Here is a 25,085-nt window from a genome sequence, read left to right on the forward strand (position 1 = left end):
AGGTATATATTGACATCAGTGCTTAGTGTTCAGAGCTATCTACTGTGTGTGTGTGGGCATAAATGTGTGTGTGTTTGAGGGGATCAGCACCAAGGTTTATGGTCTGACTTTTGCATCTGTCCAATAAATTAGAATTTTATGATGATCCTGTGAGTTGGTGCTTTGTAGCCAACAACATTTCTTTAAAGTCATCGGGTCCAGCTCTCCCGGACTCTTTTTCCTCTCAGACTGGCCTCACAGGGGATCCTGCTCATCAGCTCCTTGAGTGCATCAAAGTCTATCTTTCTGAAGTCCAGGGTCCTTATTCTGCTGGTCTCCTTGCTTCCTTTCCTCAGGATCCTAAATTCAATCATCCACCTTATGGTCGCTACTGTCCAAGTTGCTATCCACTTTTACATTCCCTACCAATTCTTCCCTCTGTGTGAGCATCAGGTCAAGAGCATGGCCCCTAGTTGGCCTCTCCAACACTTGTACCAGGAAGTTAGAATCACAGAATCATAGAAAATTAGGGTGGGAGAAGGACTTGAGGAGGTCACCTAGTCCAATCTCCTGCTCAAAGCAGGACCATTCCCTGTAATAGTAAGAGCTTTGCTAATAGGAAAAGTTTTGCATGCTGATTCCATAGGAGGCCGGTGAAGCGGCACATAGCCTCCTGCTCTGTGAGTGTGACCGAGCCATGAACCTAGATAGTGGAATGTGGTAAACACCAGGTGCGTTGGATCATGACTCATCCCCATTTTCCTAGCATGAGATAACATTGTTTACTTCAGACTATATAAGATGTATATTCTTAAGTTACTATGGGTTCCTCCACTCTGGCAAGAGTTCCGACTTGCGCGGAGCCCTGGCACAGGCTATCGCATCCCCGGGATTGGAACACTCCAGGGCCAGAGGAACCATGCAGGGTAGCGGCTGCTGCCTAAGGCTGATGTGAGCTGACCATCCTCTCTGCTCTGTTCTATCACCTGTCCCTGTGAGTATCCTTAAATAAAGCTTTGCAAGGATGAAAACAACCATGAGTACGTCCTTTGTTCAAGTGCGGAGAATCCTCTGAACCCACGAGTTCTTTCTAAGACAATCCCCAACTACATCATCCCAGGAAAGGATTTGTCTAGCTGGTCTTAAAAACCTCCAAGGATGGAAGTTCATAGATTGTAAGAGGCTGGAAGGGACCTCACAAGATCATCGGGTCCAACCCCCTTGCACTAGGCAGGAAAGACAATCCAAACTCAACTCTTGAAGATTTCCAGGGCAGGTGATTGCACCACCTCTGGAGGGAATTTATTCCACAGTCTGGACACCCTAACTGTGAAGAAGTTATTCCTAGTGTTAAGCCTGAAATGGGCTTCCAGAAGTTTGTCGCCATTACTCCTGTTTTTCTGCAAGGGTGCCGTGGTAAACAGTTGTTCGCTGAGCCCTTGATATATGCCCCTGACTTAGCAGTAAGCTGTTACCAAGTCCCCTCTCAGCCTTCTCTTTTTTAGGTGGAAGAAGCCCAAGTCCCTCATCCTTTCCTCATATGGCTTGCCTTGCAAGTCTCTGATTATACGGGTGGCTTTTCTCTGGACTCTCTCAAGCTTTTTCATGTCCTTGTTGAAGTGTGGTGCCCAGAACTGGATGCAGTACTCCAGCTGACATCACCAATGCTGAGTAAAGTGGAAGAATCACTTCCTTAGTTTTGTTAAGAAGCATCAGTTGATGCACACCAGCGTATTATTTGCCTGGCTAGCTACAGCATTGCACTGACAGCTCATGTTCACATTATGATCTATTATTACTCCTAAGTCCCTTTCAGTCATGGTGCTAGTCTGTTTGGTGCCACTGAGCCTGTAAGTATGCTGGGGGTTGTTCATCCCCAGATGGAGCACTTCACATTTCTCAGTGTTGAACTTCATCTGGTTCTGATCTGCCAGCCTATGTTTGCCTGTATCTGCAGCCTATTTTCAAGCATGACCATGCTCCCCCGTAACTTGGTATCATCCGCGAACTTGGCCAGTGAGCTCTTCACTCCCTTATTCAGATCACTGATAACGATGTTGACAAGCACTGGACCAAGCATGGACCCCTGAGGGGCATCATTGGCCACTTCAGCTTCCTACCCACTTAACTGTCGAACACTTAAGCCCACAATCCCCCAATTTTCCTGTGACAACATTATGGGATACCAGATCAAAGGCCTTTTGGAACTCTGGGTATACAATGTCGACCTCCTCTCTCTTATCCAGGTGGTGAGTTACCTGGTCATAGAAGGGGATGAGATTGGTAAGACAAGACCTGCCTGCAATGAAGCCCTGCTGGCTGTTGTTCAGAATCCTACCTACTGCAAGTGTATCGCACATGGATTGATTCCTTGATGAATTGTTCCAGGATTTTCCCTAATTGGTTTATAGTTGCTTGTGTCCTCTCTCCTCCCCTTCTTGAAGATGGGCAAAACATTGGTCCTCTTCCAGTCTTCAGGGACCTCCCCTGAGTGCCACGAGTTTCAACAGAAGTCCCGCGATGACTTCAGCCAGCTCCTTCAGCACTCTCGGATGAAGTCCATCCGGTCCTGCTAACTTACGTCTAACTTTCCTAACTGATCACGCACCAGCTCAATGTCAACAGTAGGAAAGCAGTCATTCCCACCATGTCCATTCTGAAACTTATCTAGTATGATTTTCCCCTTAGTCTGGTGAAATACTGAATTGCATAACCTCTCTGTTCCAGTGTTTTATTACCCTCCTTGTGACAGTTTTTCTTCATATCTAACTTAAACTTCCCTTGCTGCAGACCACTGCTCCTTGTTCTGTCATCTGCCACCACTGAGAACAGTCTATCTTCATCCTCTTTGTAACTACAGTTCTGGTAAATGAAGGCTGCTATTATATCCCCCTTCAGTCTTTTCTGTTGTCCCCATCACTCTCCAAAAAATTCCTGGATTGCATGTGCGCTGCTTTATTGCCCTCCCAGAAGGAGTCAGGGTGACTAAAATCCCCCATGAGAATCGGGGCCTGTGAATGGGAAACTTCCATTACCTGTTTGAATAAAGCCTCAACCACCTTGTCTGGTGGTCTACAGCTGACCCCCACCATGACATTACCCTTGTTGCTCTCTCCTCTGACCCTAACCTAGGAACTTTTGACAGGCTCATCTCCAGTTTCAAACTGGAGCTCTGAACAGTCATACAGTTTTTACATAAAACACAGCTCCTCTTCCTCTTCCCTGCTGCCTGTCCTTCCTGAACAGTTTATACATATCCATGACAGTACTCCAGCCATAAATAGTCTCTGTTATTCCAGTCACGTCATAGTTCTGAGACTTTGTGAGGACTTCCAATTCTTCCTGCTCGTTTCCCAGGCTCTGTGCATGCATGTGCACTCCTCTACAGAGTAAGTGAGGATGGTTCAGGCAACCCTGATTCCAGCATTTCCTAACTTTCGCAGGTTTCACTTTGGAACCTTAATATTCTTTCAGCACAGGTTTCAGGGTTCTGCATGTGTATGTATGTTTATATATTATTATATAAAGTGAATATAGAATAACACTCTCTGTAGAAGTTGGGACATTTTATTTTTTAGTTTCCAGCATAATTCAGTGGCTCCTTATTGTGGCAAATCAGTTATAGATGTAAGAATGGTTACAATAACAAATGTAAGAATGGTTACATAAAAACTATCAGTTCTTTCTCACCCCATAGTTTACACTGATGACATTCTACAAACATTATTGTCAATACAGACATACATCTGAATACTATATTGAAAGATGCTAAATAGGTGAAAAAGATGAGAAAAATGAGAGTAGGATCTAAATCTATTTAAGTTCCTTGATCTGCTTCTTAGTTCTGTTTATGCACAATCTCATTTACAAGCTGAAAGCTTCCTCAATTCATCTTAAATAGCAATAAATTTGCTTTCTGACAGATTAGATTGCTTCGTTGAATGAAAATATGTCTAATGCACATCACTATTCTGATTTAATAGAGCTGATGCTCATCCTCTTAAAGAAAAGCTGGTACCATTCATTCTGGTTTCTCATACTGCACGAGGGGAAAAAGCTGTGCTCAAATCAATTAATTAAATTAGTAAGGAAGGAATGTTTCTAATTAGGATTGACACTTTATGATATACTCTTAGCTGGAAATTACAGTTTTGAGTAATGAACAGCTGCAGGTAGTTCTTCATTCCCCAGTCAGCATTTGATTAAATCAAGCTTTCTTGTATTCAAACTCACACATTCGGATTGGTTAGTCAGATGATCCACTTTGACATAAATATCAAGTGGTCAGGGATAACGCTACATTCCTTATACAGATGGTGCCGCAATTATTGTGAGATCAAATATAATATGATGGAACACTGATAAACTCAAGCAGGTTGAATCACGATAATAAAGCACAGCTACTTTCAGTTACTTATCTAAAACGAAAAAGCAGAAAAATAGGCCTTGATGGGAGAGTCTTAGATATGACTTAATTATTCCAAATATAAAGATCAAAATGATTCAATAATTTTCCTATTCATAGTCAAGGAGTTTAAAGATATATCAATTCCAGATTGCTTTTCTTATTTTGAATAGTAAGAAACTAAGCCTGGACATTTACAGCCCTTGCACAATGATGACCTGGTTCTGACTGAAGCTCCTAGGTGCTAATGTAGTAAATATAAACTACAATTTCACAAGTTTCTGAACTGCTATTCAGACCTGTCAGTTCAGACTGGGATTGTTTGTTTTAAGTTACCAAAAAACCCTGAGAGGCAGGATCTATTTAGCTATCTAGGCAGAGGTTAGATTATTTCTACTTAGTGTTTTGTTTCAATTACTTCAGTATAATGAAGACTATCTTGTGTGGCTTTAATAATTACTCATCTACACTTGAAAGTTAATTTAGTTAAACTTTGAGGGATAAAATGCCCTGCAACCACACATTAAACTTTTTTAAAATAGTTAACTGGCATTTTACTCTACATTCCAAAATCCACTTTGGAAATAATTTTTACAAAATTAGGAATGTGTTATTTCACAATAAAATGCTGGCAAGCATATCATTTTTCAAACTCTTCCTTCTTCACCATTTTCCATAGCTGTCCCACTCAATTTGCTGACCACTTGATATCATAGTTTCATAGTAGCTAGGGTCAGGAGGGACCCTGAACGGATCATCTAGCCTGACTCCCTACCACAGGCAGGAATGCATGCTGGGTTCACAAGACCCCAGACAGGTGATCATCCAACCTCCTCTTGAATTTGCCCAAGGTAGGGGCGAGGACCACTTCCTTGGAAAGTTGGTCCCAGATTTTGGCCACCCTAACCATAAAATATTGCCTTCTGATCTCTAACCTAAACCTATTCTCCATCAGCTTATTACCATTGTTCCTTGTCACCCCAGGTGGTGCTGGGCAGAAAAGGGCTCTACCTATTTGCTGTTGATCTCCCCTGATGAGTTTGTAGGCAGCCACCAGGTCACCCCTCAGCCTCCTCTTGCTGAGGCTAAACAGGTTCAGGTCCCTCAGTCTCTCCCCATAGGGCCTGTCCTGCTGCCCTCTCACCAAGTGGGTGGTCCTCCTCTGAACCCTCTCCAGGCTGGCCATGTCCCTTTTGAAGTGTAGCGCCCAGTACTGGACGCAGTACTCCAACTGCAGTCTGACCAAAGTCACATAGAGGGGGAGTATCACCTCTCTGGACTGGCTTGAGATGCACTTTTGGATGCATGACAAGGTATGGCTGGCCTTGCTGGCTGCAGTCTGGCATTGGCGACTCATGTTCATCTTGGAGCCAATAATGACTTCACGATCCCGTTCTGCCTCTGTGCTTTCAAGAGGGGAACTCCCCAGCCTGTATGTACGCTGTGGATTCCTTCTCCCAAGATGCATCCTGCATTTGTCTACGCTGAACCCCATCCTAGTCTTGTCTGCCCACTTTAGTAGTCTGTCTAAACGTAGTTGCAGCCTCTCTCTCCCTTCAAGTGTGTCCACCTCACCCCACATCTTAGTGTCATCAGCAAACTTGGACAGCGTGCTTTCCACCCCCTTGTCCAAGTCGCTGATGAAGATGTTAACCAGTGCGGGCCCGAGCCCTGGGGTACACCACTGTTCACATCTCGCCAGGTTGAGTACAATCTATCCACCACTACTCTCTGGGTGCGCCCCATCAGCCAATTTTTTACCCATCCAACTGTGCAGGCATCAATGCCACAGTCACTTAATTTATTGATGAGGATGGGTGAGAGACAGTGTCAAAGGTCTTCTTAAAGTCCAGAGACACTACCTCCATGGCGACACCATCATCCAAGGATTTAGTTACTTGGTCATAAAAGGCAATCAGGTTGGTCAGGCAGGACCTGCCTTTGATGAACCCATGCTGATTGCCCCTGAGCATGATCTCCCCTGCAAGTCCCCCACAGATGTGCTCCTTGATGATTCTCTCAGATTTTCACAAGAAATCCACCTACAAATTCCCTCCCTGGTGTGAACACTACTGAGGGCACTTTTAGAGATGCCCTAGGCAGGAAGACTTTACTCTGAACAATCAGGATGTCTTTGATTTGTAAAGCTTTCAGGCAGACCATGTAACACAGAGTGCTAGCCATCCAGAAGACCAAACTTTTAAACAATGTTTTATCCTCTCTACTAGGCTGCCATGGTGAGCAGAAGTGGATGGGAACCTCTTTCTGCTTCTTCAGCTTCTAACCCTCACCACCAACATGCTCAAAATGACAACTGTGCTTGAGAATTTCAACTCCAAAAAAAAAATTATTTCTCTGAAATATTTTATACCATAGCCAGTAGCAAAGCATGCTGGCACTCCTTACATTGCTTAAAGACTCCTGAGAGAGGGCATAGCAGATAGAAATCAATGCTAAAGAGATTTTTTACAACATATAGTTGTTTTAATAGACTCCTCCCCCCAAAAAAAACCTTTTAAAAGCTGAATTTGAAATTATGACCTAGATTTCAAATTACTAAAATATATTCAAATAATTCTAAATAAATAAAATAAATAAAAATAGTATTCAAAAACTATTTCATGGACATGCAGCTTGTACTACAACACCATAAACAACCAAAAGGAATGTGGAAGAGAATTAACATCAAGGCACTCCAAAACCAAGATTTTGATAAAGGTCTTCAGGAATGCCTTACTGAGAGGATCTCTGACCTACCTTATGACATCAAGGACATCCAGGCACATTATTCACAAGGCATGCGCTTAATCAACTGGATACACCACTTACCTTCACCAAGATCGGTTTGACAAGAACAATTAAGAAATCCAAGCACTTATCCAATAGAAGAGAGCCGCATTCTGCAATTGGCAAAATGAATCCTTCAACCAGTAAAAACGAGAGGCTTTCCATGGGCTCAAAGCAGTAGTGCAAAGGAGCTACGGGACATCAAGAACCAGTAGTGGAAAGTGAAGGCCATCTAGATCTGGTTCATTAGTAACCAACACAAAATGAGAAACTTCTTTCAAGCAATAAATGCCATTCATAGGATACGTCCCAATGGCCCAATTCCCCCTGTGATCCCAGGATGGCTCCACCCTTCTCATGGACAATGTATTCATCAAGCAACACTGGAAGGAACACTTCAAGTTTCTACTCAACTGTGAATCTGAGGTGTCAGCAGCCACCATAGAGTCCATCTCTCAACACCCAGTAATAGAACGTCTTGCTGATTCCCCATCCTTCAAGGAAGTCTGGCATGCCATCATTCAGACCAAGAACAATAAAGTGCCAGGTCCAGATGGCATCCCTGCAGAGGTCTTCCAAGCTGGTGGAACAGCCCTAGTGAACAAATTTCACCAACTTCTCATCAAGATATGGGTTAACAAGGAAACTCCACTTGACGTAAAGAATGCCAACATTGTGACCACCTTCACGAAAGGGGACAAGTCAGTGTGTGGGAACTACTGAGGCACTGCCCTCTTCTGTTGCTGGGAAGACTCTTACTAGCATCCTTCTGAATTGCCTCTTCCCCTTTGCTGAAGATGTCCTTCCAGAATCCCAGTGTAGCTTTAGACCATCTTGAGATAGCACTGACATGATTTCTGTTGCACGACAGATCCAGGAGAAGTGTAGAGAGCAACACCAGGAACTGTTTATGACATTCATTAACCTAACCAAGGCCTTTGACTCCATCAATAGTGAAGCCTTATGGAAAGCTGCTGGCTAGGTTTGGTTGTTCATCAGTGTCCTCAGGCTACTCCATGATAGGATGACCACCACTGTCTTTTGTAATGAACCAGAAATAGACCCATTTACCATCCGCACTGGGGTCAAGAAGGGCTGCGGCATTGCCCCAACCCTTTTCTCCATCTATCTTGCTGTCATTTTGATTCTCATCCATGACTGCCTTCCTCCTGGAATTGAGGTTCGGTAATTAATGGACAGTCAGCTTTTCAACCTGCAGTGCCTTCACAACAAAACAAAAGTTACCAAGACTGACATCACTGAATGTCAGTACACTGCCAACTGTGTTATTCTTGCGTGAACTGAGAATCCACCAATCTGCAACCCACCTCTGATCTCTTCTCAGGTGCCTATCACAGCCTGGGACTCTCCCTTAACATTGGGAAGACAAAGGTGCTCCATCAGCCTGCCCCAGCACAAACTGCCCCTCTCCCCACTATTGGTGGAGAGCTCCTGGAAAACACTGAGCATTTCCCATATCGTGGCAGTCACCTCTCCCAGTCAGTCAGTCTTGATGCAGAAATCAAATATAGAATGTAGAAATTGCTGTGTCGGCATATCATTCAGGAAGCTGCTTCACTGTGTATTTGCTGACCGAATACTACAAATGGAAAAAAAGATCTTGGTCTACAATGCAGTGGTTATCTCCAGGCTCCTCTATGGGTGTGAGATGTCGGTGACATAGCAGAGCCAAAGCTATTTTAAGTGCCTGGAATGGTTTCATCAGCATTGCCTAAGGAAGATCCTTTGCATTAGATGGGAAGACTAATGCACCAATGCCAGCATCCTCTCTGCAGCTAACCTAACCAGCACTGAGAGAAAAATCATGAAACATCGACTCCACTGGGCTGGCCACTGTGTGCAGATGGCTGGAACTCATCTCCTGAAGCAAGTCCTCTTTTCTCAATTTAGTCACGGTAAGAGGACCTGCAGAGGACAAAGATAGTGCTACAAGGACATAACTTAAGAATGGTGGCATCAACCCTACAAATTGGGAAGTGCTGACTGGTAACAGGTCTCAATGGTGCTGTACCATACATCGAGCTACACGTCACTTTGAAGAGGACTGTCTTGCTCAGCAAGCTGAGAAACAGCAGAATAGGAAGTAAAGCGCACAACATCCTGGTCAACAGTGTACCCACCCCTCCCACCCCTCAAAACAATACTTGTCATATCTGTGGAAAAACATGCAGAGCACAGATTGGACTCCTTTCTGGCCACCGTAAAACTCACCAGTAATCCTCCCCGGCAGACGTCATTCTTATATCAAGGGATGATTATCATTGGCTAAACACTTGGAAACACAGGGTGCACTCCACATGCAGGGGCATGTGTTTGTTACAGCAAAAATTTGTGTTGCTGCTTTTTGCTACTGTGCAGGCCCCTGCAAATGGGATTTGCTGCAGGGCAAAATACCCCACTTCAGGGAAACTGCCATTTCCCCACTCTTTGCAGCACCTGGTGTGCTGACACCTAAAGCAGTGGAAACACTCTGGCCAACAGCCAGAGCATCTCCTTGAAGCCTCCAGTTGCACACTTCTGGAGCATGTACCATGCCACTTTTTTTTCCATGGTTATTTTAGATACTAGGAGTTCCCAATATCAAATGTTGGCACCAATGTTCCCAATATCAAATGTGCCATGTGCAGTTTGTGGCACCTCGAACAATTTTGAGGCATTGGAAACCACACATGCCTGCACATCTGGATGTTCCCATGGTGTGCAGACATATGACACAATTACTAAAGAGCAATTTATACCAGATTTTATTCCATATTAAATGTATTCCTTTGTAAGAGGTGGACACAAGACCAGCACTTCCAGGCTGCCTGATATTAGAGAACCAGATATCAGATGACGGGGGAGCCAGCTACTGTACAAATAGCTACCTGAAGATGAAACTGACCGAATGAGTGGACAGATGATAAGTTCTACTTTCCCAAGTAGTAAAAGTATTACACATTTTTAAAAGGTAGCATTACCCTGGTGTGACAGTGCACTGTTAGTGCCTGCCACTTTAAGATCATCAGGCAGCCTGTTGAGCAACCAGCAAGTGGGCTCAGACCCATTTAGGCTGCCACCTGACTGCAGAGGGACACCTGATTGGAGGAGGGCTGGTGAGAAAGAACATAAGCCCAGATCCTGGGGCCTGGGCTAGCAGTTACATCTGGGGAGCTGTAGGAGTAACACTGCACAGCTTGAAGACTGCAGCTCCTATAACACCTGGAAGTTAGGGTAGGAACTATGAGGATGGAGGAGGTTCCTTCTGGTCCTGGGTAAGACCTGAAACTGCACCCTGATGGGCGTTGAATGGTGTGGTGGGACTGTAGTGGGGCAGCCTCCAGGAAATGCTACACCTGTGGGTGAGGTAAGGATGTGGCACCATAAAGCCACAGCCCCCGCTACCTTGTTGGTCACCCCACAGAGGGGAAAGGGGTGGGGCTAAGGTCCACAGAGTGAGACCTGAGGCCTGAGGAGTGAAAGGCCCAGAAAGCGTGCGTGTGGTCCAGTAAGGGGGCAGAGCGAGTGTGTGGCCCGAGCCATGGGTCAGGGTGTGGCCCAGTCACAGGTCAGAGTGCAGGCCAGTGAGGGGCCATGGCCCACCAAGAGGGACCTAAGACCTGTGTGGGCCAGAGGCTGAGTACAGCCCAGTAAGAGGTCAAGGAGAATTGGATGTCACCTGCAAGGCATAGGACACAATGTAGGGCTGGTCTGGAGTTGTGTGATTGGCCCAGTACACCAGGGCTGCAAATGGGCAGCCTTCCACATTTACATCACTCCATTTACACCACGGCATGGTAGGTGAGTGCAGGGGCAAACTGCCCTAGAATGGAGGGGATGTGGGGCATGTACCTCTTTGGGTGCCCAGGGACAGACCCTGTTACATCTGGATTCAAGTAATACATTCTATGGCTTTGTGCCTTTTCTCTCCTCTTCTTTTACCTACATAGCACTACATCTTACTACAAAGTAAATGCATTGTGTCCACATGCAGTGTTTACTGAAAAGATAAACAAGCTTTTAACAGTTATAACCTCATTTGCAATTTCAGAGAATATTTTCTTCTTTTCAGTTTATTCAACTGAGGTTATTTCAATAACTAGTTAATTCAAAGTCCAGAAATTGATTTGAAATTAAAAAACAAGAAAACTTTTCCCCCCTTATTTTATACATAACTTTTTAGGTAAGATGTTGAGCTCTACTAGATCTAAAACCCCAAAAGACATGGCCAAAACCAGTAAGTTCAATTCAGTAACAACAATTTTTTTTTTTAATTAAATCAGTTTTAAAGACTATTTTTTTTAAAATTCTCATCTATTCAGGCTTTTCCACAGCTTTCTGTGACTAATAAAAGCAATTTTAAAATAGTGCTTTTCTCTAAAATCATATGTAAAAGAACAGTATAATAAGTAATAAAACTCATTCCTTATTTTCTTATGTGTAAAATGTATTATGTTCTAAAGTAAAAATTAGCATGCATTTATTCAGATTCTTGTATATATAGTGTACCCTCCCAGTTAGCAAAATATAGTCTAAAACATAATGGAAAAGTTATAAGTAGTTGCAAATCAATATGTAGTAATAGCTTTCAACCAAAAAAGAAATTCCTTGTGAGAAAAATCCCAGGATGCACAGAGCCTAGGCATGACTACCCTGTGGGATTTCTTTCCAGAATAATGCAAGGCTATATAGATGTGATGATTCAGAAGGTGAGCAGCTAGAACCAATGTAACAAAGAAAATGAGCCAATTAAAAAAGCAGTACTATATATAAAAACTCCCGGTCTCATTTTATACCAAGAAATAGTCCTGTTCTATTACAAAGAAAGATATTTATGAAAAATCTAACAGTGGACAGAAAAATATAGATATTAAGAACAGTAAGAAGAATTCTCTCCAATCGCTACAGCTTAGATAGAATCAGCTGTACACGTTGAACTCAACAAAGTAAATCTAAAATTTACTTCTTACCCGCTAAGTAATTACTGTTCGTCTTACTACCTAGTTAGAAGTAAGAGAAAAGGATGCTAAGGCTGAAAGATTTCTACATCAAAGTTACAGCACTAGAGATGAATCAAAATAAATTGGTTTAGAGTTCAAGGGCAATATATTTCAGCTGCTCTTTCACCTGAAAACTCATTTCTGAATTCTACCTGTTAAGCTCAAAAGCAAGTATTATACCTAGAATGTTTTTGAAAGATCTGACAGAGAGCCATAATTAGAGTCAGATGTTTGAAAGGTCAGATCTTTTCTGATGGAACATTCTGCAGTTGGTTTCCAAGTAAAGAAATAGCCCTGGACTTTCTTTTAGTGTTTATTTTATTTACCAATTCCATATGCGTCAAGCTTTAGTAGCACAAGAGCAATTTTAAAAATGATGCGACTCAATAATGACTAAAAGTACACATCTAACTTTTTATTTGACTGGAGAGTTAAAAATTAACGTTTTCACTGGTCTGGTTCGTTTATAAGTCTCCTATACTGTGGGGTGTCTTCATGTATGCTAAGCTCTTGATAGTACCCTTCAACAGCAAAGCGATGAATGTAGTGTGCTCTCATACTGGGATAAGGGATATGTGTGTGGGATAGATGTGGTCTTGATTACTTTCTTGGAGGCTATCATTGGTACATGTTGGGAAAACACTGCCTAACACTAAGAAGTAACACAATTTTGTCTTCAGCCAGCCACTGATTCATTTTAAACCTCAGGGAAGAATTAAAAATAATAAAAGCCTGTGTAGGTGGAAGGGAGAGTTATCCTCCACAGACTTATAAAACATTACATTTTTATTCCCTAAAGTACAGTAAATGAACTGCAGTCATAGTAATATAAGTGATAAACGGTATAAAAGCTACATGTCAGCAAGGTTTTGGTACATTTGCGCAAGGCGAAGAACATGCTCTTTCAAAAGACTCCCCAATGAGTAAGACTTCCTAGCTCATAGTATGACAGGGCAGCTCTCAGGGCTGGGTCTCATGCTGGCCTGCCCACCTGTCTCTACGGAGCAATCTACCCAGCCTTGCCTGCCACTACTTTGCTGTTCTCAAAATGGGTGGTAAAATGTGGGAGACTGCCCATTACATGCCCCAATGCCAGGGGGCACCATTTGCAGCTCTAACCTTTCCTACACTGCAGCCCATTCCTTGCAGATGGTAGCATTCTTAGCATCTCTGGTTCCACACTGGGGCCCATAATCCTCCCATCTGGACCCCAGCTGGATGCCTCCTATCAGGCAGCCTACACTGTCCTTATTCTGGGCTACCTAGATCCCTGTACTCTTCCCCCTCTTACGTCAGCCCGCTCCCCAGGACCTTTGGCCACATAGACCCTGGCCTCACCTCCAAGGCCAGTGAGAAACCCAGGCCCTTGGCTCTGGGAGTCCCTCATGATGAGCCCCTGGCTCTTTTGAGCGGTCTGGACCTGGCCCCAGCATTGGCCAATTGAGGGTGCCTCAAGTCAGGCTTCTTGAGCATCTAGCCCACTCTCTCTAACGGGTCTGCCTTCTCAGTCCTAACTATGGAATAACCCACCCAGTTGTGGGGGCTGGGGTTATTGAGGCACCCTGGCCTGTCTTTCACCAGAGTGGTAACTGGCCTGGCATTTCCTGGGGGCTCTCACGCCACTAGGAGCCCCACCAGGCCACCCATCCCCAGCAGGCTGCAGTTTTAGTTTGTGCCCAGGACCAAGAGCCTCCTAGCTATCCCCATAAGCTCTTGCCCTTACCTCTTGGTTGTTCCTGCTGCAGCTCAGCTAGGCAATATATCTACCTCCGCTGCAGCAGCAGACTGCAGCCTTTATATATTAGATTCTCAAAATGGCTGCCACCATCAGGTAGATGCCTGACCCCGCCCTTAAAGTGGCAGGCACCAACAGTGCCCTGCCACACAACTACATGGAAGAAAGATTTGTTTAAAGTCACCCTACTTCCAGACTTTGCAGTTGCATTAAACTGTATACTTTGCATTCAGATGGGAAAGGAAAAACAGAATTTCCTTTTGTGCATAACTTTATGTCTTATATAATCATTGGATAGCTGTACGCAGTTAACCATCTGTCTTCGCCACCAAAAAAGTTTTAGGGCTATGTATTAAATGTACTTAAAATGCAAGCAGTAAAACATGTGCTAAGCGTGCTCATATGATAGCAAAGTTACAACTTTTTGTGGGAGAAGTATTCCCCAATCATGGTAAGTAACGTGTTCAACTACCACTAGACTGCTCCATGGAGATAATATAAGCAACTGGTTGGTCCTCACCTAGTCATAATATCAGCCAGGGACCCTTCAGCTGTACCAAGCCTTCAGGTAGAATGAGGAAAGCCACATATCAGGTGGAAGGATCTTGGATTTTTCACTTGCAAGTTCCTCCAGGATCAAGTTGACAGCTGGGCACCTCCAGGGCCAGAAAGTCCTGGGGCTGCAACTAACAATCAGTGGATTGGCAGTCTCAGCTCTGGCACTGCACCGCAGCTGGTTCAAGACTAGTGCAGTCCTGGGGCTGGGACCAACACTCAGCAAGCTGTGTATGTTAGAGATTGTAGTAAACACTACCCTTTGATTGCTCAGAACACGCTCTAACTTTAATACTGCAAAAATGTAACATGTACGAAGTGTCCTGATCAACAAGGTCCTTAATTTACATATTTTAAAGGCTATTAATTTTTATTACCCTCATCTGGTTTTAATAGTTTTCCACATTTACCCCTATTAATAAGCAATAGTGTTATCAGCTCATTGTATGAAAATGAAAGCTATTATTTAACCCTTCAATTATGTCAGATGCAGCTACTTGACTGATGATGGCCCAGATCCAGCAGGTCTTTTGGTAAACTAGTAACTTACCATGTGAGTTTCCCAAGGTTGAAGTGTCTGGCTGGCACAGAGCCTATACCTGGTTTTGTGGGCTGATTTGGGCCGGATTAACTATGGAATTAGAGTATGAACTTTGCTCCCAATGTTAGAGGATAACAGTGGGAAGATGACTTATTAGTAACTGTTGTGTAGAAATGCAATTAAGAGGGTCTCTAAAGTTGAAGGAGAGTAAATGATACAGATATGATAGCAGCTGAAGCTAAATAAAGATGCCTTCCTTACAAACTAAGGAAGACCCTTTAAAAATACATTATTAAGAAACAGCAGATAAGCAAATACCTGGAAACTTAAGTACATATGCAGGTCCAGTCAGTGTGATGTCTCCTAATTCCCTTAATGGCTAATTTTACTGTACCACTGACCATTACTTCTGAAAAGTCATTGTGAACTGAGGATGAACTGGAAGGTATGTGAAAAGTATGTCCAGTGTGAATTTACACAGATGAAACAGGATTACACCAAGTAATTGCTACTTAATATCAGTGCACTGGAATGAATTTGCCCCACAGAGGGTATACAAATCTATAAGCAGTAAAAAGCATGAAGATACCAAGGACTGTGGAATCAAGAATCTTATAATGACCTTTCTCTCTTGCTGTTTGTGCCTCTCATTTTCTTTATTCACATGTGGTTTGTAAGTTACAATCATTCTGTATATTTAGGGCATGCCAAAATTAGAGCAAATTATACTTGCACCTGTTTTCTGGTTTTGTCATAATCAACGTCTGGGGAATGCTATCCATTTATGTTGCCCGTGAATTTGGTTCAATGTTCCTTTCTCATTATTCTTTATTTAATATTTACAAACTGTGATTCTTTTCTTGTTCTGACAGTTTAATTTGAGGACATGATGTAGGTTTCCACTTCTAAGAAATATGAATATAATTGACTTTAAGTCAGTTGTGCTGCTTAATATTAGTCCCGGGATGTCAAATAATTGAGTCTTACTTTCTTTCAAATCAAATTACTATTGTTCATTTTTGGCATCGGCTATCTTCTGCAATATACTAATATGGTTGGCAACGTTAATGTCTTGAAATTCTGTATTTAAATTATGTTTGGTCTTGCTCTTAGTAATCAATGCACTGCAGTAAAAGGTGGCATATTTTTCTATCTTGGAGAAGTATTACCTAAATTAGACTATTTCTATCTGCCAGCGGTGTTCGAGACAAATCTCGTTCTTCTTCAATCAATTCCGTTAAGTAATTTTTATTAGACTTTTACACTTATTAAGAAGTTTCATTTAAGCCAAAGCTCTGAGTTTAGGAACATGGCATCTAATTTAAAAAAATTAATCTTCCAATATAAAATAGAATTTGTCCTGCTAAACTACACTACTTGCAGGTGAAAATAAATAGGTGCTCCCTTCCTTACCCGTTTAATAAAGCATACAAAATAGTAAATTTGGACAGTAACTTTTTCTCCATTTCCAAACATACAATGGTATTTTCTAACAAATTTGAAACTCCTAACAAAAGGTAGAGAATGAATATTTCTTCTGAAAATTACCTTGTTAGAGCAGGCGTAGCCATGTCAGTGTGCACTCCAATAGCCATAGGAATCCCTCCACAATGAATATTTCCCAGTTCTTCTGCCATTGCAGTACTATAGGAAAAGTCCAAGCCCAGGCCGCCATATTCTGAAAATATCAATAGTGTTGATATTTGCAAATAAACAAGAGCCAAGAAAATCAATTTAATTGTGTTCTATAAGCTGAGGCTACCATGTAATTTTCGAAGACTTAACAATGACAAACCTCTGTTAGAGCTAAATGCTGCTGCAAGGTGCTACAAAAAACAAATAAAAAGATTACTTTTTCTATAGCTGTTTCATATGCAGTCAAGATCACTTGAGTATGCAGTCTTTTCAGGTCTCATGAGTTAAAGAGGATTAAGCCTTGCCTTAGATGGAGGGGAGAGTGCCATGAAACAATTGAGGGAATATAGAAAATAGTATCTGATTCACAGATGATCCTATTCCTTCTGAGTTTATACCGAACCTTTGCTCAGAAACAACATTAGATGGAGGAATGCTATTGAATGTGTATATTTTATGTCTATTGTCGACATTAAAGGACTATTCACTAAATTAAACCTGGTGGCCCTGATATCTTGGTCAAATTCCAGTGACGGTGATTATACCTCCTCACATTCCATCCTACAAATTCAATTACAAAGATGTTATTCTTCACCTCCTTCCTAAATCGCATAAGGTTGCCTAACATTAGTAAACAGTTGTGTACCATACCCCAGACAGACCAGAGTTCCATAAACCATTTTAATTTGTAAAAGAATTACATTCTAGATGACATGTTATCAGACAAGCCATTACATTCTTTTATTAGCTGCCTGGAAGCTTTTGAGTGGGTGCCTCTACATAAGCAATTAAGGCAGTGATCAACTCTGGCACCCTTCACACAGGAGTAAACTGCTCCCAGGAGAGCAGCAGTTTGAGCTAGGGTAGACCCTTGGCTGGCAGCAACCCTGGGCTGGCAGCAGGTTTGTGGGGTCAGCCCCAGGTCCCAGATGGTGGCAGTGGAGGAGCTGGCTGAGGCATGAGTGCTGAAGTGTGGAGCCATGTAGCAGGCAGTCTCCGCAATTTATTACCCTCGTGCCCCAGCCAGACCCTATCACCATCTACACGTGTGTTTCACTGCACTTACTCTGCCATAAGACAGTACTATCCCTAACAATACTATCTTATGGTAGAGTTAATTAATTTACTGTGCTCTAATACATGTAGACACTGACGCTTTACTGAAGTGCTAATTAACTAGTGCAGTAAAGCACACATGCAGATACACCGAGTTGGTGGCATTTTACTACCTTATTCTTCTGCTTCAAAGCCTGCTGCAACTGAGGAAACATCAAACGTGGGTGTGGAAAATCATTATGTGGTTCCAACACCTGCCTTCTGTTTCTTCTATTCCCATGTTTAGCTACGCTTTCTGGCATTGACTACTTGCTATCTAAGCTTAACCTTACATTGTCCCTCCTTGAAATTTCCATTACAACACTCATGGCCAAATTAAAAACAACATAGCTCATATAAACACATGATTTTGCAAGCTATTATGTGTTTCCTAAGCCCAGAGGGAGTGCCTTTGTGTATCCTCTTCTGCAGCCTGCAGGGGAATCACATCCTCAAAGGCAAGGTCCAGAGTTTAGTTCTTGTTTCTGTGTAATCCAGTCTGATCCCTCAGGATTTTCAAAATTTGAAATAATTATTATATTTTAAAACTGAGTTAAAAAGCTAGCCAAAAACATTTATTTAAAGGGCGGGGGAGGGAAGAACAAACACTTCCCTCAGGGAATTTAAATAATGAAGACAAATAATCATAAATTGGGGAGGTCTATAACAGAATCTACCATTAACTTTAGCTGCTGTTACAAGAGCCCTAGAAGTGAACAGACTGTCTAGCAGGGGAAAAAAATTATTTTTAAGGAAAGCAAGTGAGCAATGACTACCCACACATCATTTTGATATGTTCCTCCAACTCAGATGCTCTGGCACAGATTTACACACACACACACATACACACACACACACACACATACACACACACACTAATATTTAAGATTTATCAATATTTTGGTCATTTTGTTTTTTTCTGGAAACCTGAGCTGAAAAGTAGGCATTATTATCGTATTTTCTTGAATACAAGATGAGGTCTCCCCCCGCCCAATCAGCACAAGGGAAAAAAGACTCATCTTATAACTGTATACAAGGAAACCTCATTAAATACCTTGCTTATCATTAATACTGCATAAAGTAGCACATGCTCAATGGAAGTCAACGATCAAGTAGATTATATGCAGCCAACACTGAACATGACCATAAAGTGCAAAGCCCATATAAGGCAAGCATATTGGTGGTAACCATTTGGGCTTTTTTGCGGCCCTTAAAAATACAAGCTCCAGGCCTGGAAGTACTGTAATGCCAGGCCAACACTCGGAGGGGCCAGAGCAAGCACAACCTCCCCACATGCCAAAAATGCTGATTCAGAGATGTTAGGGGCTGGAAGGGACCTCTCGAGATCATCAGGTCCAGTCCCCCTGCACTTGGGCAGGAAAAACTGCTGGGGTCAGATGACACCAGCAACGTGAGCATCCAGACTTTTTTTTTTAAATATCCAGAGTAGGTTATCGTACCACTTCTGAGGGGAGTCTATTCCAGACCCTGTACACTTGAGTTGTAAAGAAGTTTTTCCTTATTCCTAATCTAAAGCAGTCTTCTAGCAATTTATGACCGCTAGTCCTAGTCTTCCCCTAGGGAGCCCTGGTGAACAGATGTTCTCCCAGTCCCTGATACACACCCTTTATATATTGAAAGGTTGTCACCAAGTCCCCTCTGAGTCTTCTGTTTTCCAGGTTGAAGAGACTTGTGTCTCATCCTCTCACCATATAGCCTGTTTTCCACACCTCTAACCATATGTGTAGCCCTTGTTTGGACTCTTTTCAAGCTTCTCTACATCTTTCCTGAAGTGTGGTGCCCAGGATTGGATGTAGTACTCTAGCTGCGGTGTCACCAAGACCGAATAAAGCAGAAGGATGACATCTTTAGCAGTGTTTGAGATGCATCGGTAGATGCATGCCAGTGTTTTGTTTGCTTTGCCAGCTACAGCATCACACTGGTGGCTCATGTTCATTGTATGATCAAGACCCTCAGGTCTCTTTCACTTGTGGTGCTAGTAAGTGTACCACTGCTGAGCCTGTGAGCATGTTGTGGGGTGTTTCTCCCCAGTTGAAGCACCTTGCATTTAGTGTTGAGCATCATCAGGTTTTGATTCGCCCACCTTCCAAGCCTCTCCAAGTCAGCCTGTATCCCCAGCCTATCCTCCAGCATAACCACAGTCCCCCATAATTTGGTGTCATCTGCAAACTTTGCCAGTCTGCTTATAACACCCAAGTCCAAATCATTAATGAATATGTTAAAAAGTACTTGTCCGAGTACTGAACCCTGAGGAATGCCACTGGTCACCAAGCGCCATGTTGACTCAGTTCCATCTATTATTACTCTCTGGGTCCTGCCTTGGAGCCAGTTCCCTAGCTGCCAGACTGTTGGGTTATCACGGCTGCAGTTTTCCAATTTTACCATTGTCACATTGTAGGAGACCAACTCAAAGGCTTTTTTGAAGTCCAGGTATATGACGTCAACTTCATTGCCCTTATCCAGGCAGCATGTTACTGGATCATAGAAGGAAATGAGGTTTATCAGGCATGACCTGCCCACAATGAAGCCATGTTGGCTATTAGAATGTTGCCTTTTATTAACCTATTCTTAATGGATTCTTGGATCATTTTTTTCCAAGATTTTTCTGGGGATTGAGGTCAAACTGATTGGCCTGTAATTCCCTGGACCCTTCTTCGTTCCCTTCTTGTAGACAGGAACCACAATGGCCTTCTTCCAGTCTTCTGGAGCCTCTCCCAAGCGCCACAAATTTTCAAACAGTTTTGCCATGGGTCGTGAAATGACTTTGGCCAATTCTTTCAGCACTTTTGGGTGCTCTCTGATGGAAGCCTCCACAAGGATATGTCAGTGCAGCCCATCTGAATAAGATATATATTATTGCCCATTACATGCAGTCCCCCTCAAAGCTAGCCTTTTTCAAGTCATGGTGAGCCGCTACATGAATGCATTTTTCCTTCCTCTTCAGTCCCATACCTGAGCTCCACCTTTTTTTTCCATTTTTATAGATTTATAGATTGTTAGGGGCTGGAAGGGATCTCACAAGATCAATGGGTCCAGCCCCTCTGCACTAGGCAAGAAAGACAATGGGTCAGGTGACCCCAGCAAGGTGACCATCCAATCTCCTCTTGAAGATTTACAGGGTAGGTGATTGCACCACCTCTGGAGGGAATTTATTCCACAGTCTGGACACCCTAACTGTGAAGAAGTTATTCCTAGTGTTAAGCCTGAAATGGGCTTCCAGGAGTTTGAGGCCATTATTCCTCATTTTCCCCAAGGGTGCCCTGGTGAACAGTTGTTTGCTGAGCCCTTGATGTATTCCCCTGATATAGCGCTAAGATGCCACTAAGTCCCCTCTCAGCCTTCTCTCTTTTAGACTGAAGAGACCCAAGTCCATCAGTCTTTCCTCATATGGCTTGCCTTGCAAGTCTCTTACCATACGGGTGGCTCTTCTCTGGACACTCTCAAGCTTTTCCACGTCCTTGTTGAAATGTGGCACCCCGAACCGAACACAGTATTCCAGCTGCAGCCTCACCAATGCTGAGTAAAGTGGAAAAATCACTTCCCTGGTTTTGCTTGAGATGCATCAGTTGGTGCATGCCAGATTGTTTGCCCTCCTGGCTACAGAATTGTACTGATGGCTCATGTTCACACTATGGTCTATTATTACTCCTAGGTCCCTCTCAATTGTGGTGCTAGTCAGTCTGGCACCACTGAATCTGTAAATATGTTAGGGATTGTCTGTCCCCAGATGGAGCACTTTACATTTCTCAATGTTGAACTTCATTTGGTTCTGATCTGCCCAACTTGCCAGCCTGTTTATGTCTGCCTGTATCTGCACACTATTTCCCAGGGTGACCATGCTCCCCCATAACTTGATGTCATCCATGAACTTGGCCAGTGAGCTCTTCACCCCCTCATCCAAATCATTGATAAAGATGTTGAAAAGCACTGGACCAAGCACAGACCCCTGAGGGACACTACTGGCCACTTCTCACCAGGATGACAGATCTGTTCATTAGAACTCTCTGGGTCCTATCCTGCAGCCAGCTTCCTACCCACCTAACTGTTGAGCAGTTAAGCCTGCAATCCTCCAATTTTCCTGTGACAACATTCTGGGATACCAGATCAAAGGCCTTTTGGAACTCTGGGTATACAATGTCGACCTCCTCTCTCTTATCCAGGTGGTGAGTTACCTGGTCATAGAAGAGGATGAGATTGGTAAGACAAGACCTGCCTGCAATGAAGCCCTGCTGGCTGTTGTTCAGAATCCTACCTACTGCAAGTGTATCGCACATGGATTGATTCCTTGATGAATTGTTCCAGGATTTTCCCTAATTGGCTTATAGTTGCTTGTGTCCTCTCTCCTCCCCTTCTTGAAGATGGGCAAAACATTGGCCCTCTTCCAGTCTTCAGGGACCTCCCCCGAGCGCCACAAATTTTCAAAGAGTTTCAATAGAAGTCCCGCGATGACTTCAGCCAGCTCCTTCAGCACTCTCGGATGAAGTCCATCCGATCCTGCTAACTTACGTCTAACTTTCCTAACTGATCACGCACCAGCTCAACGTCAACAGTAGGAAGGCAGTCATTCCCACCATGTCCATTCTGAAACTTATCTAGTATGATTTTCCCCTTAGTCTGGTGAAATACTGAATTGCATAACCTCTCTGTTCCAGTGCTTTACTACCCTCCTTGTGACAGTTTTTCTTCATATCTAACTTAAACTCCCTTGCTGCAGACCACTGCTCCTTGTTCTGTCATCTGCCACCACTGAGAACAGTCTATCTTCATCTTCTTTGTAACTACAGTTCTGGTAAATGAAGGCTGCTATTATATCCCCCTTCAGTCTTTTCTGTTGTCCCCATCACTCTCCAAAAAATTCCTGGATTGCATGTGCGCTGCTTTATTGCCCTCCCAGAAGGAGTCAGGGTGACTAAAGTCCCCCATGAGAATCGGGGCCTGTGAACAGAAAACTTCCATTACCTGTTTGAATAAAGCCTCAACCACCTTGTCTGGTGGTCTACAGCTGATCCCCACCATGACTTTGGCCAGCTCCTTCAGCACTCTTGGATGAAGTTCATTTAGTCCTGCTGACTTATAAATGTATAACTTTTCTAAATGATCACACAGCATCTCAACGTCAACAGTAGGAAGGTGGTCATTCCCACCATGTCCATTCTGAACCATATCCAGTATGATTTTCTCCTTGGTCCTGTGAAATACCAAAGCAAAGTAGTCATTTAGGATAACCAGCTGTCCTGAGTTAAGCAATGGCTCCACACTTCCATTTATTTTCCTCCTGTTCTCAACATACCTAAAGAAGGACTTATTGTTCTTGATTTCTGTTGCTAGTTTAAATTCAGTCACCAATTTAGCCTGTCTAATCTGCTCCCTACAAGTGCAGGCTGCTGTTTTATAGTACTTCTTGGGGGCTGTCCCAAGCTGCTATTGTTTTTGCCTTTTTTTTCAAGAGGACCATGATATTCCTATTAAGCCAAGAGGGCTTACCAGCCCTTCTGCTACCTTCCCTCCACATGGGAATGGATTTTTTTTGTTCTTTGAGGATTGTGTCCTTGAGGAACGACCACTCTTCACGCACTTCTTTCACCTTCAGTCCCTGGTCCTGCAGCACTTCCCCTACTATTGCCCTGAGCCTATTGAAATTCGCCTTTCTGAAGTCCAAAATTTCAACCCTGCTAGATGATTTGCCTGCCTTGCAACAGATGGTAAACATGATGGTTTTCTGGTCACTGTGTCCCAGGCTACCCTCTATATTCGAGTTGCTCACCAGTTCCTCTCCTTTGGCCAAGACCAAGTGTAGGAGACCATTATATCTGGATAGCCCGTGCACTTCCTGAATCTGGTAGAACTCTTCGATACAGGTCAGGAAGCAGTGTGATCGATCTGACTTAGCTGAGTGTTGCAATGATTCCTGTTTCTTCACCAGCCTCAAATATCTGGCAAACTTCACCAAATGAGGCCCCAATAAATCCAATCAGATAACTCTGTTGCTCCGTCTCTCAGCCTGTTGCATATGATTAATGTGGCCCCACGCTCCATGAAATAAAGCTGAACTAGGATGCTCTGCACCTCATCTGCATATACATTTTTGAAGGATCCCAGGACTCATCACAAGAACACCTGGCACCTAGTTCTGGTCTTGAGTGGGGGGCTTATTAAGATCTGGATTCTTTGTGGAGGGTATCTGGAGTATACCCACACATACTGAGCAGTGCTAAGCTGTGGCTTGCATGGCTTGCAATGTTGCTGGCTCTGCTGGGGCCCAGCCCAATGAACTATATGATAAATCATGAGTATTTTGGCTTTAGACTAATATCATGCATAGGTTATATGATATTTAAGTAGGTACAAAAGTGCTGCTTAAAAATATTATGCTAAAACTTGCAGCTGTTTCAAATAAAGGTAAAATGCATCAGTTCTGGATGAATTACATCTATGGGTACTTGTAGTAATTTGCCTATATGGTAAGTTATGTGCATTTCAAGGTCAATGCATTTAAATTTGCCCCTCATTTCCATGTGCTCAGGGAAAGCAGGATCTGACAGTAAGGAGAGGGGGTAAGGGACTGCAGAGGGAAAATGGGGTTCATAGGAGGCAAAAGGGAAGGGGGCTACCTGAACGCCCTCAGATTTTATTTCCCTGCTGTGGCCTTTGGAGGGAGAAAAATTCAAGGCAAATCTCCAATAATTAGTTTCTATACCTGGAAAATTGTAACAAATGTATACATTTTCCATATATAAAGTCTAATTATTGGTGGGTCATCTTATATTCAGGGGGTCTTATATTCTAATTATTGGAGGGTCATCTTATATTTGAGTAAATATTGTATATATCATCATCACACAACAGTTACCTCTCCCTACCTCCCGGACAAAAACAGGACAAAGAATCATGTGGCAGGAGTCAACCATATAATTTAATGTTTGTGTCCCAACATACTTAGACAATATGGCACTGGGTCTGGAGTAAAATTTGCACAAAGCTGAAAAGAATGGAGTATGTGTTGCGGGGGGAAGGGAATTTTTCATCATTGTTCTTTCCTGTTTGCTTTCAGGGCTACAGAAGGGCTAGTTACAATGTAGCTTATTAACAGCATGTTGTAACTAGGGAGAAAGAAAATGTTAGAAAACCTGAGATTATAAAATTAGGATTACAGAATTTTTCCATTCCAAGAGAAATGCAAATCATTGTAAATCATCCAGTAATTACCAATTATCAGGAGTTGACACTTTGGGAAGGGCAGGAGCTAGAGGAAATCACAACAGTAATAAATTAAACCACAGTGGCAAATTATTCCACAGGTGAATTAATCACCTGAAAAGATTGGTCTGATCC

At 43.0% G+C, this 25,085-nt stretch overlaps 1 protein-coding gene across 1 annotated transcript in view; it reads right to left on the reverse strand.

Annotated features, from left to right (window-relative positions):
• The window catches only part of LOC149864883 (putative acyl-CoA dehydrogenase 6), a 179,058-nt gene that overhangs the window by 55,019 nt on the left and 98,954 nt on the right, over positions 1-25,085 (reverse strand). Inside the window, exon 3 of the mRNA XM_090047017.1 lies at positions 16,551-16,680. Within this exon, the coding sequence (XP_089903143.1) occupies positions 16,551-16,680 (130 nt within the window). The remainder of the gene's footprint in view (positions 1-16,550; positions 16,681-25,085) is intronic.

Source organism: Crocodylus siamensis, chromosome 5, assembly GCF_052110815.1.
Source record: "Crocodylus siamensis isolate JL-2025a chromosome 5, ASM5211081v1, whole genome shotgun sequence".
NCBI classification, from domain to species: domain Eukaryota; kingdom Metazoa; phylum Chordata; order Crocodylia; family Crocodylidae; genus Crocodylus; species Crocodylus siamensis.